The 16,787-nt window shown below is 39.0% G+C and overlaps 1 protein-coding gene across 9 annotated transcripts in view; it reads right to left on the bottom strand.

The window, feature by feature from the left end:
- diaph2 (diaphanous-related formin 2) overlaps positions 1-16,787 on the bottom strand; it is a 382,480-nt gene that overhangs the window by 22,385 nt on the left and 343,308 nt on the right. For 8 of the 9 annotated variants that reach the window (XM_052574739.1, XM_052574746.1, XM_052574744.1 and 5 more), the window contains one exon: positions 16,318-16,368. The exons of the other annotated variant lie outside the window; for it this stretch is intronic. In XM_052574739.1, the coding sequence (XP_052430699.1) occupies positions 16,318-16,368 (51 nt within the window). The remainder of the gene's footprint in view (positions 1-16,317; positions 16,369-16,787) is intronic. 9 annotated transcript variants of the gene reach the window in all.

The raw sequence follows: 16,787 nt of genomic DNA, 5'->3' as shown, positions 1-16,787 counted from the left end.
AAAAACAACAACAACAACAACAACAACAAAAAGACATGGATAAATACTGGAAATGTATCCACCTAGGATTTGTGCCACAAATTAACCTAAAAAAGCTGTGGAAAGGTAGATCTCTCTAAACCTCAGCCATGGGCAGTAAATAAACTGTCAGTGAAGAGAAAAGGTGCAATGACCATGAAGTATGGACTTGAGTACTCTACAGCCATTCAGCTCACTCGCTCTCTCTATCTCTATCGCTCAACATCCTACATTAGCAAGGCCAGGTTAAGTTTGTACTAATTTCAATTTATTCAATTTGCTGCTCAACAGAAGCAGTCAAATTAAAACTCTTCTCCTAGGCCAGGCATATCAGAGGGCTCTGACCTTTTATTATCACGTGACATATACACACACAAAACTGGAATATATTAATTCCTCACAGCCACAGGCTTTATTATGATGCAACTCAGTGAAGGCAAAGTAACACAATACTCGACCACAACGCTGCACAAGAGCAGACAGAACAGACCATGTGAGACGACAACAGATGTGGTCTGGTTTTAACCCAATAACAGTCCTCACCATCAGTCCTGGAGAAGGTTGTCAGCGGGATGTCATGGGGATCGGGCACACATGTCTGCTTAGCTAACTAGCATGGAGTGATGTCGTATCACAGGATAGAGGAGAAAAGACCTGAATTATGGAGGACAGAGTTAATTATGGATGGGGAGAGGCAAAGGCTTCGACGTTTACCTGAGACACATGGCTGCTTCAGCGTCTGGAGACACAGCTTGTCCTTTGCTGCGAGATGCTGCGCTGACTTAATTGAGCATCTGCATGCTAAAATCAGATTTTTCTATTTCACGAGAAATGCTGCAATGTGGCTACACTTGTTAACGGTTTTCTTAACAAAGAATGACAGTGGAAAGTAAGTCTGAAACCAGGATGAGACAGAATTCTGATGCAAAAAGATATGATCACACCTCACCCTTAAGGGCATATCTGTAATTGACAGCCGAGACAGATGCTGGAAATGAGCCTTGCGTACTGATTAAGTGGGGCCCTGAGAGTGATGCAGCTATTCATTAAGTTTTTAACATCTCTTCGGTGACAATCGATGATGTGGACAGGGTTTTTATTAACCATGTCACTGTTATGGACTCATATTACATTCTCAAGTAAAAATTAGTGCAACACTTACATTTACACCATTATAGAGTGCAACAGTTGGGTTCCAAAAGTAAAAAAAAACTAACAAAAAACAAATCACAGTTAACAATATCTTATAAAGCTTTAAACACAGACCTACTGTGAGCTATGAGGTTGCTTAATCAATGTTTAATTCCTGGAGAAAAGCTACATTACCAATGATTTAGCAAAAAATCATCACTTTAAAAATGAATAGGTAACATACTTACAGAACCAAGGCTGCAAAAAAAGTTTACAGGAACTATTTTACTGTTCAAGTTACTATTACAAACATTTAATGAAAGCTATCATTTGAAATTTATCAATTGAAGCCTCTCCCTTCTCCCACGTTTTGATGGGGGCATAATTCAATGACTAAAATAAACAGTTTAACAATATTAAAATAATTGAATTATTTAATTATTATTTTAGTATCTATTGAAAATGTCAGCAGTAACTTTTTTATACCGAGTAACACAACACGGAAACGCAGCACAGTACTTTTAAAAGTAACTCTTCAGCACTATTATTACATTCCCTACAATTGCCAGTTATATACTTCAACAATTCCACTTCAGTTAAATGTTTTTTTTTTTTGACCTGTTTATTCCAGTTCTTCTTAAAGGAGGGACACAGGGAGCACCTGCACTTCCAAAGAATTGTAATAGACTATCAGTGGGACTGGGATGGAAAAATAAGGGCAAAGAAAGCAAAAGCAAACAGTCATTGTTGGGATGGGGGCTGGTGGGAGCACTGCTGGAACTAAAGAGGGGCGTGCCTCCAGAGCTTGGGAAACAATTCTGCCCCTGGGAAGTCAAGTCATTCTAGATGACATTCGCACGCTGTGCCAGAGGCAGAGGGAGGCGGCTTTGTGTGGTGCTGTGGATTGATGATGCCATGCACACTGAACCCAGCAGCTGTAATTAAGAGGTCATGTGTGAAACTTTTATAGAGTTTGCCCTATGCACCGGCATCTCGCCGCAATGTGAAAACTCCTCCGCCCATTTTGAACAATACATCTCTCTTCACTCTAATGCTATTCTTAGATGCAATTCTCAAACACACTATTTGATTATGGCTTTATGTGATAGTTTCACATTTTCTGAAGAAAATAATTTGTTCATGCCCATGCAAGACTCACTGCCACAATATTAGTTTGTAGTATAACGTCGAATATAAATGTAGGATATAAAATAGGAATTAAATATATGCAAATACATGCTGATTTGGTTACAAAAGATTTATTTTTCAAATAAATGCTGTTCTTTGTTCATTATTACAATTTTAGATAACAATAAGAACTATAATTAATAATTGAGTACCAATAATAATTGATTATAATTGAGCACCAAATCAGCATATTACAATGACTTCTTAAAAATCACATGACTCTGAGCTAAAACTTTTTGCGTTGCCGTCTCAGGATCAAAGGACTTTTAAAATATATTCACATGGAAGGTAGTAGTAGTAAAAAAAAAAAAAAAATGAAATGTGTTTTCCTTATAACATAAAATAACAACACACAAAATATTACACTGTTGTAGCCAATATAATCATGAGAACAGTTTTTTTTTTTTTTTTTTTGTGGCTCTTATGCAGTGTCCTTTGTGACAAACCCTTTCAGATCTTTCACTGAGATCAGGCACTGAAGACACAAAATGGACATCAGCGTCAATCCATTTAAGTCTTATCCCAAGGGTATCTTAATAGCCCAGGCCTAATCCTGGACTAAGGCCTTGCAGCGGGGCCCTTGGCAAAGTTTAGCCTGGAACATCCACTAGTCCCCCTTTCACAAGCCTTAAAACATTCAAAGTAGGGATGCACGATAATATCGGCACAACATCGGTATCGGCCGATAAAAGCTTAAAATGACCATTATCGGTATCGGCCGATATGAATATTTCTGCCGATGAGCCAAACCGATATTCTCCAAGTGAAATAATTGACCTGTTTTTCAGATGTGAATGTCTGTCTACATTTGTAAAATAATAAATTTATGGTAGAATCAGTACAGAAGAGATACATGGATTTCTCTTCAGTAAAATTAAAGTTTAAATATATCAGTATATATTTGTAAATATATCAGTATATATTTGTATATATATCGATATCGGTATCGGCATCGGCCAAAATTATTTAGAAAATATCGGCATATCGAATATCGGCCAAAATCCAATATCGTGCATCCCTAATTCAAAGCCCTCTATTTAGAGAGAGAAACTTTTGTTGGCGCACAAAGAGCCAACCAGAGGTACTTCTATAAAATGAGTCCCGTTCAAAATCAGATTATTTCCACTCAAATCCCCCTTTCTTCACATGTCAGTTAACTATGTAGTGTCTTTTGTCTCTTTGTGAAGAACCCATTTCACTATGATGGTCAGTGGACATGCATTTCTGCATTTGTTGCTACATTTATTCCTAAAGCAAAGAAAGAAGCATATTTCCCCCCACTCTCTCTCTCTCTATTTGTTTGATTCTTTGAAGAAATCTGGGACACATGCCCCTAAGGAACGCAAAGTGCTTTAATTTATTCCCACCTTTTCTCTCTGGCTGCCATCTCCAAGGCCTCTTTCTATGCCCAGAAGTGATTTGTTCAGGCTGGACCATCAAAGCAATTATTGTAGAGGCCCGCTTTCCTATTATGAGGGGAGATGACTGACAACAGCGGGACGGTTGAGGGTGGAGGGCACTTGGCTCCAATTTATTAGATCTGAAAGCTCGTTCCTCATTGGCATCTCTGCAAATAGTGATACATAAACAAAATGCACTCTGTAAAACATAGCCGCTTTTCAATTACAATATCAGTCATTGTCAGGACCTTGTTCGCCATGGTCCGGGTGACTGATCGGCTATTTAAATAGGTCAGGGCACGGCAGACATGCTAAGTGAACGTTTGGGTCAGATGTCAGATCTTGATATAATTAATGTAACACACATGAGAGCAGGGGCTCTTCTTTAGTAAGGATCTGCTCCATTGCACTGTCAGAAAGCATGGCGATTGATAGAGCAAACCACTGGGGGTCTAAGTCACCACAAAAATATTCTCTCTCTAATGTGACAAAGCCAGTGCCCACCCTAAGGAATGATGAACGGGTACGAACATGGGAATGAATGGAAGACGAGTTGTGTGAGAGTGTACAGAGTGAATTTAAATGAGTGAGGCAAAAAGACGTTGCATGAAGCTAATAACTCTCATGGCTTCGTCCACCAAAGGCATCGCATCTAATAAAAGCCCCCTTTCACCGACTGTTTCCTTTCTTTAATTATTTAGGATTTATAAGCACGGACCATCTATTCTGTTACTAAAAGATCCCGTAAAAAATGAATAACCGGCCCATCAGCCTTATCGACAGTCATAAAAGTTTTACAGTGGGCATAAGAAAAATCCATCCTTCAGACAGGCAGTTAGCACCACCGTAAACATATTAATGAAAATATCTAAGATGGAATAAGATATGCCTTTAAAACTCAAGTTTACAACACCCAGCTCCAGAGATTTTTACATGCTTTTAAGCTAATCAAAACGTATGCGAGGTGCAAATGAGCATTACCGGGAGTGTTTGTATGCGTGTTTATACCTGTCACAGAGGATGACGGAGGGCATGAGTTCAATTAACAGTTTTTCTCAAGTGCTGTCGCTGCCTCCAGGTTGCCACGTCACATACAGAGATGGTTGTGCCCTACTAAAAAACACGCACAAATGCCTCAGCGGGCGCAACCTCCTCATCCTTCAGCCAGTGTGAAGGACTATGGGGAAAAAGGTGACCTGACCCAATGAAGAAAGCACATCTGCTGGGAAAAGAGCTCTGTAGTTGAGTTAATGTAGTGCATCGCTTCATCCCGCAGTTATTTTTCCCTCCGGGGCAGAGAGGTTACTTAGCCACACCGATTCTGGCTGATTCACTGTCCACGAACCCCCTGCCTTGTGTTCCTGTAGCACAATGGCCTCACGCTCGCATCCACGCTGCCTATTCTAAAACCAGCGTTTCTGGAAAATGGGTTTGTTCAAGCCCACCGTCTATTTTTAAACCCACACATTAGTCATCTCTTACGGGGGAGCCACACAACATAGTAATTTATGGAATTCATGAATACCAAAGGTGTCTCGTGGAGGTTTGCTGCAGTTGTTATCTTTCTTGTTTATGCCCCTTTGAATTTTAGAACAAACGAGTCGACATTCTGTTCTTGGTTTATGCTGTTCAAAATGGATATCAAACCACTGCATTGGTTTAATGCTGAGTTTATATTCTACTTAACACAAACAAATAGCGGCTTGGTACTCCAAACATTCAACTAGTCATTCATCAAGTCAGTGAGTTTCACCTAGCCAAAACTGAGGCACAAAGATAAACACTGGCCGAAACCCATAACCTTTGATTACTAAGGATATTCACCCATAGCTATGTATATAGCATATTAAGTCCAGCTCGAGGCTCTGAGATCACTTAAAGGGGGGTTGAAACCATGCCAGCTTGTATCCTCTTACTAACCTCCGTGGCCTGTTAAACAAATTCAGACTACTTAGTGGGAACCTCTTGACCTACTTGAAAACGTCACGGTCTGCGAGAACATTAATGAAATTGAATTTGAATAAAATAAAAGCTCATTTGCAATTCCAGAGAGCAATCGGACGCCCCCGTTGGAGTGGAACTTCTCTTGATCAATTACCGTGTCTGCAGTTCACTGACACTTGTGCTCTTAAACATTTACTCACAAACAGAAAACGGCGGATAAACGGTACATGTGCATTTATCCCTTGCTGGGGAGTAATCTGACTCTTGTTTTCTTTGCTCTCAACTAGGGGCAAATGTAGCTGAAACATTTCTGCATTATTATTTTTCATAGTGTTTATGCATAAGTTTCACTGTAGAGCAGAACTGCTGTAAACATTGTTAATGTCAACACCGCTTGGGTCGGGAAACACATCACAATATTACCCTTAGCATAGCACTATATATTCAAGCAAGGAAAATACAACAAAATGCACACTGCTTTTGGGAAAGATTAAATTATAAAAAGCTTTAAAAAATATACAAAGCCTAGACTTCTCCATAACAGCATGATAAAGTACAAGTCTATTTAGACAGTTACAAGTGTTAATATATAAAATACGACATCTTGGGCCAGGCTTGATGCACTGAACAATATTTCCCTTTTAATGGAACTATGAACTTACACCCGAGTAACATTCTTACTAAGTGACTTCGGGTTAATTTCCACAGAACATCAAGTACAAATGCATCTAATGTGTCTAGAAGAAAAAAAAACACAAGATACATTTCACAGGCTATTGGGTGCTTGGTAAAAGTGTGGAGGTGTCATTTCATTTGCTCTTTAAGCGCTCCAATATGGTTGCGTGAAGACTAATATCGTGTGGGTGAGCCTTCCTTCTAAGGAGAGTAAATGTTGCGGATGTTGTGAAAATGAAAAACAATTACAATGACACATGTTGCACACACATTGCATCACTGTAGAGATGAGAAAACCTAGATATGATTAGCTCTAGGGAGGTAATAGAGAGCAGAAGATATCTCCATGATCATTGACACTGGTTTGATGTACTTTTAAGTGCATTAAACTTTTAAAGGTGATGTGTATGATTTTTTTGATGTTATTCCCGATTATTATGCAAAGGCTGTAAGTGAGACATTTGTAGGTCGATTCCCTTGAAAATGTAAGCGTGCTATCAAAACTTTGCTCTGTTTGTTTGAACAATACCAGTGATGTGAGTTTTGGGGAGGATTATGCAGTAGACTAACCAATGACAGACAGTGGACATTTTTGGGTGATATTAGTGGTGCAAAATTACACACTAAGCAAAAATGTCAAAATTTTGCTGCTTTTCAGGTGAAGATGAAAAGAACACTCTACAGTCAGATATCTCAACTTCCTCTGAGCCAGAACAAGAGGAAAGAGAAGGGCACTGGAGCAATGAAACCAGTGGGATTAGTGCTAAGTAACTAAATGGGCCATATCACTTTTCCATTACCAGAGAGGAATAGCTATTTGGATGGCTGAAATCTAAATGAAAAGGTGGAGCAAAGCTTTAGTGTGGATGTTCATTCAAGTGTAAATGTTGCACACTGTTCAACGTTCTTTTTTGCAAATGGAAATTTGCCGTCACATCTTTGAGCTCCATCAATAAATAAACCAGACGCAAATAAACAGATAAATAAATAAATGTGAGACGAGTCGCAAATGGGCATCCGTCAGCATTAGTGATGGAGCGATGTTAGGCAGGATCACGCTTCACTTGAGGGGGAGTGCCTGTTCGAGGGAAGATTCCTGCTGATTGCATGCACACACGCATACGCGCGCACAATTCCCCCTGAGATCAGCTTTTGACCAGACACACAAGCCTCTTCTGCTTTATTCAAGCTCTCTCTCCCCATTTATTTCTTGCCTGTCTCCTCCCTCTCGCTTGGCTTCCAGATTTTGCGCTCTCAGTACTCTCAGCTGTGTACTGCCTCTTTCCTTACATTATATTTTGTCTTTCTTTTACAAACTCTCTCGCCCCCTCTCTCTGTTTCTTTCAACAGGACTGCACTGAGAGGCAGTGGTGGTGTCTTTGTGCTGTGTCAGTGCTTTGAAAGCCACCAGTCTGATGGAATTTCTGGTGTGTCCCCACAGTTATGTGCCATTATCAGCTTCTGCCCCATTCAGCACATCTCTGAACCGTCTGCTCCCTCAGGCAACAAAAGCAAAAACAACTAAAGCTTATACTAGCTACTAGCTATACTAGCTATTATCACTATTAGCAATGAGATATGTCTTACAGTCTTAAGTGAAAAATCTCATCAAATTTAATGTATATATACTACATATAATCATTCTACTGTTAATCGTATTGTTTTTGACAAGGTGGGTGGCATGTCACAAGAATCCTTCTCTAACCTTGTGTGCAGTGGTTTGAAAATTAAAAAAATCAACAAGTAATAATAACATCTTTCATACCGTTTTAACATTCATTTACTTTGCAATGAGGCTAGGTATTGTAAAAGCTAACACTAAATGATCAATACTTAAGTGTTGTTATTGTTAACTAAAATTCATAAAATAATTTTCCCCCAAAATTCAGAAAGTTCACCTGAAAATAAAATAAATAATAAATAAAGCAGCAACAAAACAAAAATTTAAATAAAAAGGTTAAATGTTAATGAAAAAAAAAAAAAAAAAAAAAAAATGAAACCTAATATATATATATATATATATATATATATATTCAAATTTAATTTAGGCCTGTGATGGAAAAGCTTAATTTGCTGCAGGCATAAATATATGCACATATGCACAATATAATATAAGGCAATATTATATAATACATGTATGTGTATTAATGTTTCATGTATTCACTAATTACTACATCTACTAATGTACTTTGAACATTTCATTTTTATATATTAAGATTATTTAATGCATTATGACCAAAAACACAAGTCACCAGTAATCAATAGCATGTCTTATAAAAGACCATTAACCTACAGGAAGAAAACCACTGTTCAAATGTTAACAAATTGAACTTTGTTGTAAAGCATGTATCAATATCAGTGATCAATACACCATATAGATAGATAGATAGATAGATAGATAGATAGATAGATAGATAGATAGATAGATAGATAGATAGATAGATAGATAGATAGATAGATAGATAGATTTAATTTAAACATTTAAAAAAAAAAAGATCCAGCAGTCACTCAGTCACTGAAACTATGGGTGGGGAATATGCAGATTCTGTTTAAATTCAACACTGTTCTTTCTCAGATAACTGCAGCACACCAAGTTGTCAAATAACAATGCAATACACAACAGAATGCACCAGGGGCAGTGTGGAGCTCAGACTGTGTTTCAGCTCTAGATAACCCTCCCACCTCCAATCACAATGCAGTGTTCATGTGCAAGGCCCTTCCAGCAGGACAGTTACCAGAGACTTACTCTACATTAAGCTGTGATTGGTCACATTTGAGCAGACATGAGTGCATCCCTGTAGTATCTTCATATATAGTATTTCACAGTTCTGAGCTGTTTATTAGTTAATGACTTCTTTTCACGATACTGAGCTTGACTGCCCAACTCTACATTTGAGCTGCAGAAAGTATATTTTTTACTCTCCCTCAGGCTACATCATCTCGAATAAATACAGTATATTCCTCACACAAAGCACAACTAGAAATGCTTCTTTACTGAAGTGAGTGTTAAAATAAAACAGCATAATGTACTTTGACAATCTGACAGTAATTCTGTCAAACTGCCACTGTGATTCTTTGCCTATGGCATGTAAATGCTATTGAATCGATCAAATCGATCGTGTTCATGTGTTCTGGCAGCATGTTGCGCACTAGTCAAACCCCAGGAAAACATTCGTGAAAGGAATCCTAGCATCCTACCTACTCTCATTATTCCCCATACGTACTTATTACACGCATCCACCTCTGCAAATGGAAAAGCAAAATATTAATTCAAACTGCAGCACCTGACACATCCCAAATAGTAAGGACACACAAATGCAGATGCTCTTTAGCAGCTATTTGGCTGTGGTAATAGACACCTCACACTGTTAAATTGTGGGGTGTGCCACCAAAATGGCATTAAAAGCTAACGTTGTCCTTTATTCTCCTCTAGCAGAAGCAAATTCATGCTGAACGTTGCTTTATTTAGGCCTACACCGATCGTTATTGGAACGCTCTCTCTCCAATTCATCATGACTATGGCTTAATTCACTCTGCTGAGGTTTTCGACTGCGGACGTCCCTTCAGAGTATTATCAAACCAATATTTTAAGGATGGGAGAGGTGAGGGCTGTGTTTAAAAAGCTCATTGAGTCTGATTTGAGAGGTACAGCTTTCACTTTTTCCCCAAAGTGAGTTATGACTTTATTAAGAACATCTCAAGCCAAGAGTGAAATCAATTCCATAGTGAAAATATGCAGGGCTAAAATCAGATCAAACTCTCAATTACGCGCTGCTGAGGGATACTTGCCCTGGCAAATTGATCCAGTATTGACAATCAGCACTTAAGGTGACCTTTCATAAGGGCCATTAGTTTCCACTTTATGCAAATGACTGAGTAAAGCAACAAAAAGGAATAAGTAAAAACAAAAGATAAAACAATGAAAATCAAAAGCCTTTAGAATAGCAAAAGTAAAGGTGACACCAGAAAGGTTTTTAATTTTTTTTGGCCTACGTCTCCATCTTTGACTCTACTCGCATCAGTTGGAGCTCCCGTCATGCTGGGGAAGAAGGCAGCGGACAAAAGTGGCCAAGTCTTAGGTCGTTTATGGTGCTGTGCAATTGACTTCCTCCTGAATGGACTGTCGCCGGGAGCCAACCCGGCCTTCTTTGCACACACACAGAGCACTAGCTCCTCGAATCCACGGCCAACGCTGTGTGCTCAGTGTGAGGCTAACAGGCAGTCACCAGTTTCTTTTTAGCAGACTTTAGAGGTCAAAAGGCTCTTGTTGGAAATCAAATGGCTCAGGTCGACACACACTGACAAATGGAAAAAGGAGCCACGCAGGACTGTAGCATTTCACCAAGATCTGATTTATTCTTTAAGAATGGATGTGTGTCATACGGTCAGCTTGTTTAAGTGCCTCGATAAAACCACCCATCAGATATATGCTCTGTGGTTGTCCAAACGCTACATAAAATCCTCATCTTTATCTCTATCATGGATCCTTTCGTACCTACACCTTCAGATGACCCACAAAGAGTCTTCTCTATCCATCTAAACTTCCACAGAATGCATCTTTACTTTCGGATTTAAATTTTTTCCACCATTCTTCCATGGCCTCTCAGCCCCTCATCCCTGTTCCACATGACTCCACCCTTTCTTCTGAAGAAAAATATCCTTATCTATCACGAGCAGGTGATAAGTCTCGAGAAAGTGTCACTGTGCAGCACTTCTCCTTATTGATATCTGGGATCTACCAAGTCATCCACACAATCGCTGAGTGCTCTACCCTCTGGTCCCTTCAGCCCTGAGCAAATCACGTTAGCCCTTCTTCCTGCAGGAGCGCCATGGGGTGAGCTACATGAATAACATCTATCAACACCCTCAAGTGGAATGCTTGAGGTTTGGGGAAGTGGGGATCTTAGCTGTCAGGCGAAAAGTGTTACAGGCAACCCTACTATCTAACAGCTGTGGGTGTGGGAGGGAAGATAAAGTGTGTAGGTGGTTGGTTTGGTGCATGTAAAAAGGAAGTGGGGGATCAGGGATTAATTGCTCAGGGATTTACGATTGCAGTTTCAGGTTTGTAATATGATAACACCGATTAATTATTGCGGTAACAAAGGGGTTTCTGTCAATATTGCAAGGAAGTAAAATGACAGCAAAAACAATGGGGGTAGAGACAGGGAGGAAGTACAAAAAACGGACTTGCTTCATTAAGAGGCAGAGGTAAGGAACGAATTATGGAGAGATCATTTACTATGTGACAGGGGAAGGGAAGGAGAAAGAAAAAAAAACTTAATCTTTGTCCGGCTTTCGTATTCTCTAACGTCTTCCTCCTGTCTTTCTCATTTGCTACTTCACAGATTCATCCCTTTTCTGCTTTTAAAATTTCATGACTGAAAATAGGTAATTTAATCTTCATTAAACATACAAGGCTCACTTTCTCCTCTGCCTGAGCGAATTAACTAGTAGACCAGGGGCAGAATAGACACTGGGGTTCAAATCCCACAACCCTGGCACGCATTATATCTTATATCTGTTTTTAATAAGCCATTTCTCCACAAATCAAAGTCAAACCAGAATCCCTGAACCCAGGGAAACATTTGATGGACGAAAGAATGAAGGTGAAAGCCCAGGAAGGGAAGGTTAGAGATTTTAATGACTTGGAAAGGCAGTAAATAAATAAAATTGTCTCCCTCAGAAATCTGATTGATGTGCCTTTTGGGATGCCCCATATGAAAGAGCTACTCAGCCTGTGGCTTTCATCTGCGACCAGAGAAATCGATGCCAAGGATGTATGAGCAGCTACCTGTCTCAATCCAACAATCTCTTAGAGTACCCTTGGCATTCAAACAGAAGAGTTTTAGTGCAGACTGGACCAGAGGAAGCCTTCATCACAAAATACCACTTTCAAGGTTACCCCTGAGATCAGTGCAGAACCCTTAAACAAGCACAAAAAAAAAAAGGTTGAAGTCCACCGTCAAAAGTTTCTAAATGCATTGGCAATAACGATTAGGAAAACCATATTTGGTCTTTCAGTTTAACACTTAAAAATGGTACAGTCCACATCAGAGCAACAACTGAACGCCATTAAACTGCAGATAAAGTCACCGAAACACAATGTGCTATGAGTCAATTCATGCTATTGTGTAAGCCACAGCATCTTTGTTACAGGTTTAGAGAGCAAAGCTAGGAATACTGACAGCATTTACAAAACCTGATAGCAAAATATAGGTCAGATCTGACCACGGATCCTGCATTTTACCGGTCTTTCAGACCTCTTTTTCCTCCCCTGAGTTTTAAATTTGTGACACCATTTAAAATGGATTACCTATTTACCATATCTCTACTGGCACAGTGCTTGGGTCTGATCTTGAGCTGAAACGGCTGCATGCTCATGGTCGTGTTACCATGTTACCCAAGTAAAAGGCAGTCTGCTGCCCTAAGGCTGTAGCACGCTGACCTACATCAATGCACCAATGCTTCAGAGCCTAATTAGTTGAACTTGTAAGCCTAGCATTTTGTCATGTTTGGCTGGTTCGGCTTTATTGTTACATGCATGATTAATGCAACTATCCTGAAAATGCTAAATGACAATCACTAAATCATTTGGGCTGGAGATAATGGGGATGCGACTTTGTTTAAAGACTCCGCTCATCTAAAGCTGCATTTTAAAGGGATAGATCACCCAGAAAGGAAAATTCTGTCTTCATTTCCTCCACACTTTTTTTTTTTTTTTGCAGAAAGCAGAAGAAGATATTTTGGTCCAAACAAAATTTTACTTTTGGGTTAACTATCCCTTTAACTACAAATCCTAAGTATCTTCTAAATTGGCACACTACATTTTAAAAGTAGCTTCTCCACAAAGTGTTAAAGCAGATGCATGTCCTCAAATAGATCCTTTTTCACAGAGGCACATTCAAAAGTGTCCTAAGTAAATGTGTCCTAAAGGGGTCATATGATGCAATTTCTATTTTTCCTTTTCTTAATGTGTGTTATGTAGTTATTTGTGCATGTATACGATCTGCAGGTACAAAGCTCAAATGTCTACGTCACAATGTGGAAATATTGGAGTAATGCGGCCCAAATGTTCACGCAAAGAAAGAAGGCGTGGCTTCAGTAACCGCAGTTAGTGTTGAAGCAGCAATGTCAGGAAGACACTGTGATTTACTGTGCAAAAGCAAAAGCACTTTGGCCTTCCGAAAGTAGATGCAATGAGGAATCATTGGTTAAGATTTATTTACAACAGAACAGCACAACCCAGATGTTTGAATTTGTGCAACACATTTAATGGACAGACAGCTATGACAATCTGGCACTGATTTTGAATCAACTACTATGTTTTCTTAATAGTTTAAGTATTTGCTATTGACTGTTCAAATACGGAGTTTTGCACCGTGTGGAGTATCGCTTATAGTCTTGTGTGTGTCCATGAGAAAGAGATATGGCCACATCACACTGGAGTCAGCTTTCTTAATTGAGGCACGTGTACTGTAAATATATACAAACATCATCACTGTGTTTGTCACACTACTCTGTTCCACTTTTGGGCTTGAACTGATGGTAAACTAAGGAAACTAAAGGGACATTACATTTCTGACGCATGCTTGTGGTGTTCGGCCAATCATAATGCACTGGGTTAGCTGGCCAATCAGAGCAGACTGAGCATGTCGGAAAGAGGGGCTTTGTAGAAAAAGACACATTTGAGAGAGGAGGGGAAAAGACGAACTACAAAAATGTACAGTATTTGAAAAATAATGTGTTTTTTGAACATTAAAGCAAGTCAAGATATTCTGTTACACCAAATAAACAAAATAATGATCTTTTTTTAAATAGAATCATATGACCCATCTAAATTATTAAATACATTATTACTAGGACACTTACAATTTGAGTAAATACATATCTAATTAATGTTGCCTTTAGTTATTGGTTGATAAATTGTTAGATCTCACTCGCCAGTAATTTAATTAGAAGCTAAGAATTAGTTCAGCAGAGTCATTTTCACTGTGTGTTGTGTCCTACTACTGCTTTACACTTGACTTAAACACTCTTGACAGTGTCTGACAAGAAAAAAAGAAAAAAAGAAAAAACATATTAGCTAATTTATGAGGGTGTGGAAAGAGCCGCTCATTATTTAAATAAAAAGGTAGTACAATGATCTGTACCACAGACAGCTGCGATTTTTTAGTGCATGATTCCCATTGATATTAAAAGATTTGCAATGTAATGTAAACTCTAGGTTGTAGGTGCACACTCACAGTAGCTTTATTGAGTGAACTAGCTTTCTTTTCTTTATCTCAAATGCACAAAAAGAAAGAGAAAGCAAAATAGTCTTACAGTACATGCTAAATAGAATTGACACTCTACATGCACGTGGTACTCCTTATTGTGTTTTACTGTCAAAATGACAAAATTCTTTGGAATTATTCATTATTTTAGGCTTTTGTATCTTTAAGACAAAGTAGACGCCACTTACTACTAGTCCCATTGGCAGTGGGCGGGATTAATGAACAAGTAGTAATCCTATTCGCTAACACTTACCCATCAGTGTCCACACTTTGATTTCAGTTCATCTCAAATGAACGTGATTAATATTCATGAGCCTAGCAGCCTAGCATTTTATATTATTATTATTTGCTGAATTTGTATTATTATTTTAGGACTACTGCTAGTTTTTTACAAAAACAAATCTCCAAGATCTATTTAATATAAACAGACAAATGGATTCTTACAAATGTAATTCAAGCTACGCTCAGGATCAGGTCACTGAATCTGGAACCCAATAGCATTATGACATGCACAAACCCTGCTGATCCAGATGCTGAATTCGTACTGATATATTCTGAATGCTTCATGTAGCATATCAGTGAAACAGCAGAAAGCTACAAGATAAAACACATTCACTGACATCATAAATAATGTACATATTCACCAAAGGGCTTAGTGTGGTATTGAATATGCTTTATACAGGCATTTCTGTAGCTGTGCCATTCACAGACATGCAAAGCATAATGGTGAGGGAATCTGTTTCGTGCAAACATTAACAAGTCATTTCAGCCATATAGAATATAAGAAACTGGCATACACACACTTTAAAGACCCACACAGACTCTGTGTGCAATAAAGCTCTGTCAAAGGGAACAGAAAGGCTAGAATCTATTAAAAAGTGGGCATTTTTGGTGCTCTGTGTATGGGATGACACTTTTTCACAACAGAATTGCAAGCTTTATAGGAAGAGTAAAGAGAGGGAGAAAAAAAATCCACGAATGGGAATTAAGGAAAGCAATGGCCCTTTAGACAGATCATTTCTATTCGCCTTTCACAGACGTGGACGTGCTGCCATGCTTCATCACTGCAAGGGTGCTCTAGTTAGATCATCGACTGTATGATGGCTAGAAACAGGAGAAACTAGCCTGAGCTCCAGCTACTGGAGAGGATGCAAAGGAATGTCTGCACTCCCAGATCAAAAGCTGATTCCTCAAAAATAATCTTACCTAATAAATGTGCACAAAACATCCCATCACACTCTTAAATAATGCTCAAATCAATGCACTGATGGAAATCTTGTTGGGAGTCAAATAGGATGTGTTAACAAAGATGGATCTAAACTATTTCATGCATTTTGCATGATGTTATGTGTCTATATCCAATTTGGCTATTCATGCTGAAAAAATCAAAAATGTGCTTATTAATAAGTTTTCATTCAAGTTTGTAAAAATTAGATTCTGATATGCAATCTAAAATCAATTAGACGTATTTGAGTTGGCAATGGCAAAAATAAATAAATAAATTCTGATTTCAGGCAGCCTTTCTGAACAAAGCCTAAGAGAGAAAGTTATCTTTACACATCCAGTTGTGGAGCTCAGTATAGTTTGTTTAGAGTTCAACCAGAACATTTTTTAGAGACCAGGCAATAAGCAAGTGTTATAGGGAGAACAGCGGGGCAAGTGGGGTAAACATAGGTTCATTTTGTTACCATGGTTTGCACTCGGCCACCGAGCTGCAGAACAGGAAGGGCTTTGATCACCTGCAACAATGACGAAGTGGAAATTGACAGAAAAAGAGAGAGAGAGAAAAAGAGGGAGAGACGTCAAACAAGAGGTATTTCAGGAGTTCGTAACCAATTATCCACTCTGAAACTCTGTGTTGTCAAACCTCAGCCCACGCACTCCAAAAGAAAGAGAGAGAGAGAGAGAGAGAGAGAGAGAGAGAGAGAGAGAGAGAGAGAGGATGGGCGACACTCAGTACAAGAAAGAGAGCGGAGAGTAAGAGACAGAGTATGATACAGAGGAGAGAGAGAGAAAGAGCACTGGTGAGGTTTAATCTACACACTCGCTTCTCTCCTAAATGTCAGTCTTATTCAAACAGATGTCAGGGAGACTGGGCCACAGAGCTGGATGGAGTAGGTGAGCTGTGAGCATGCATGCGGCTCTCTCTTCCTGGCGG

Source organism: Carassius gibelio, chromosome B14, assembly GCF_023724105.1.
Source record: "Carassius gibelio isolate Cgi1373 ecotype wild population from Czech Republic chromosome B14, carGib1.2-hapl.c, whole genome shotgun sequence".
NCBI lineage: Eukaryota > Metazoa > Chordata > Actinopteri > Cypriniformes > Cyprinidae > Carassius > Carassius gibelio.
The sequence above is the reverse complement of the archived record's forward strand: the minus strand, read 5'-3'. Positions and strand labels throughout refer to the sequence as shown.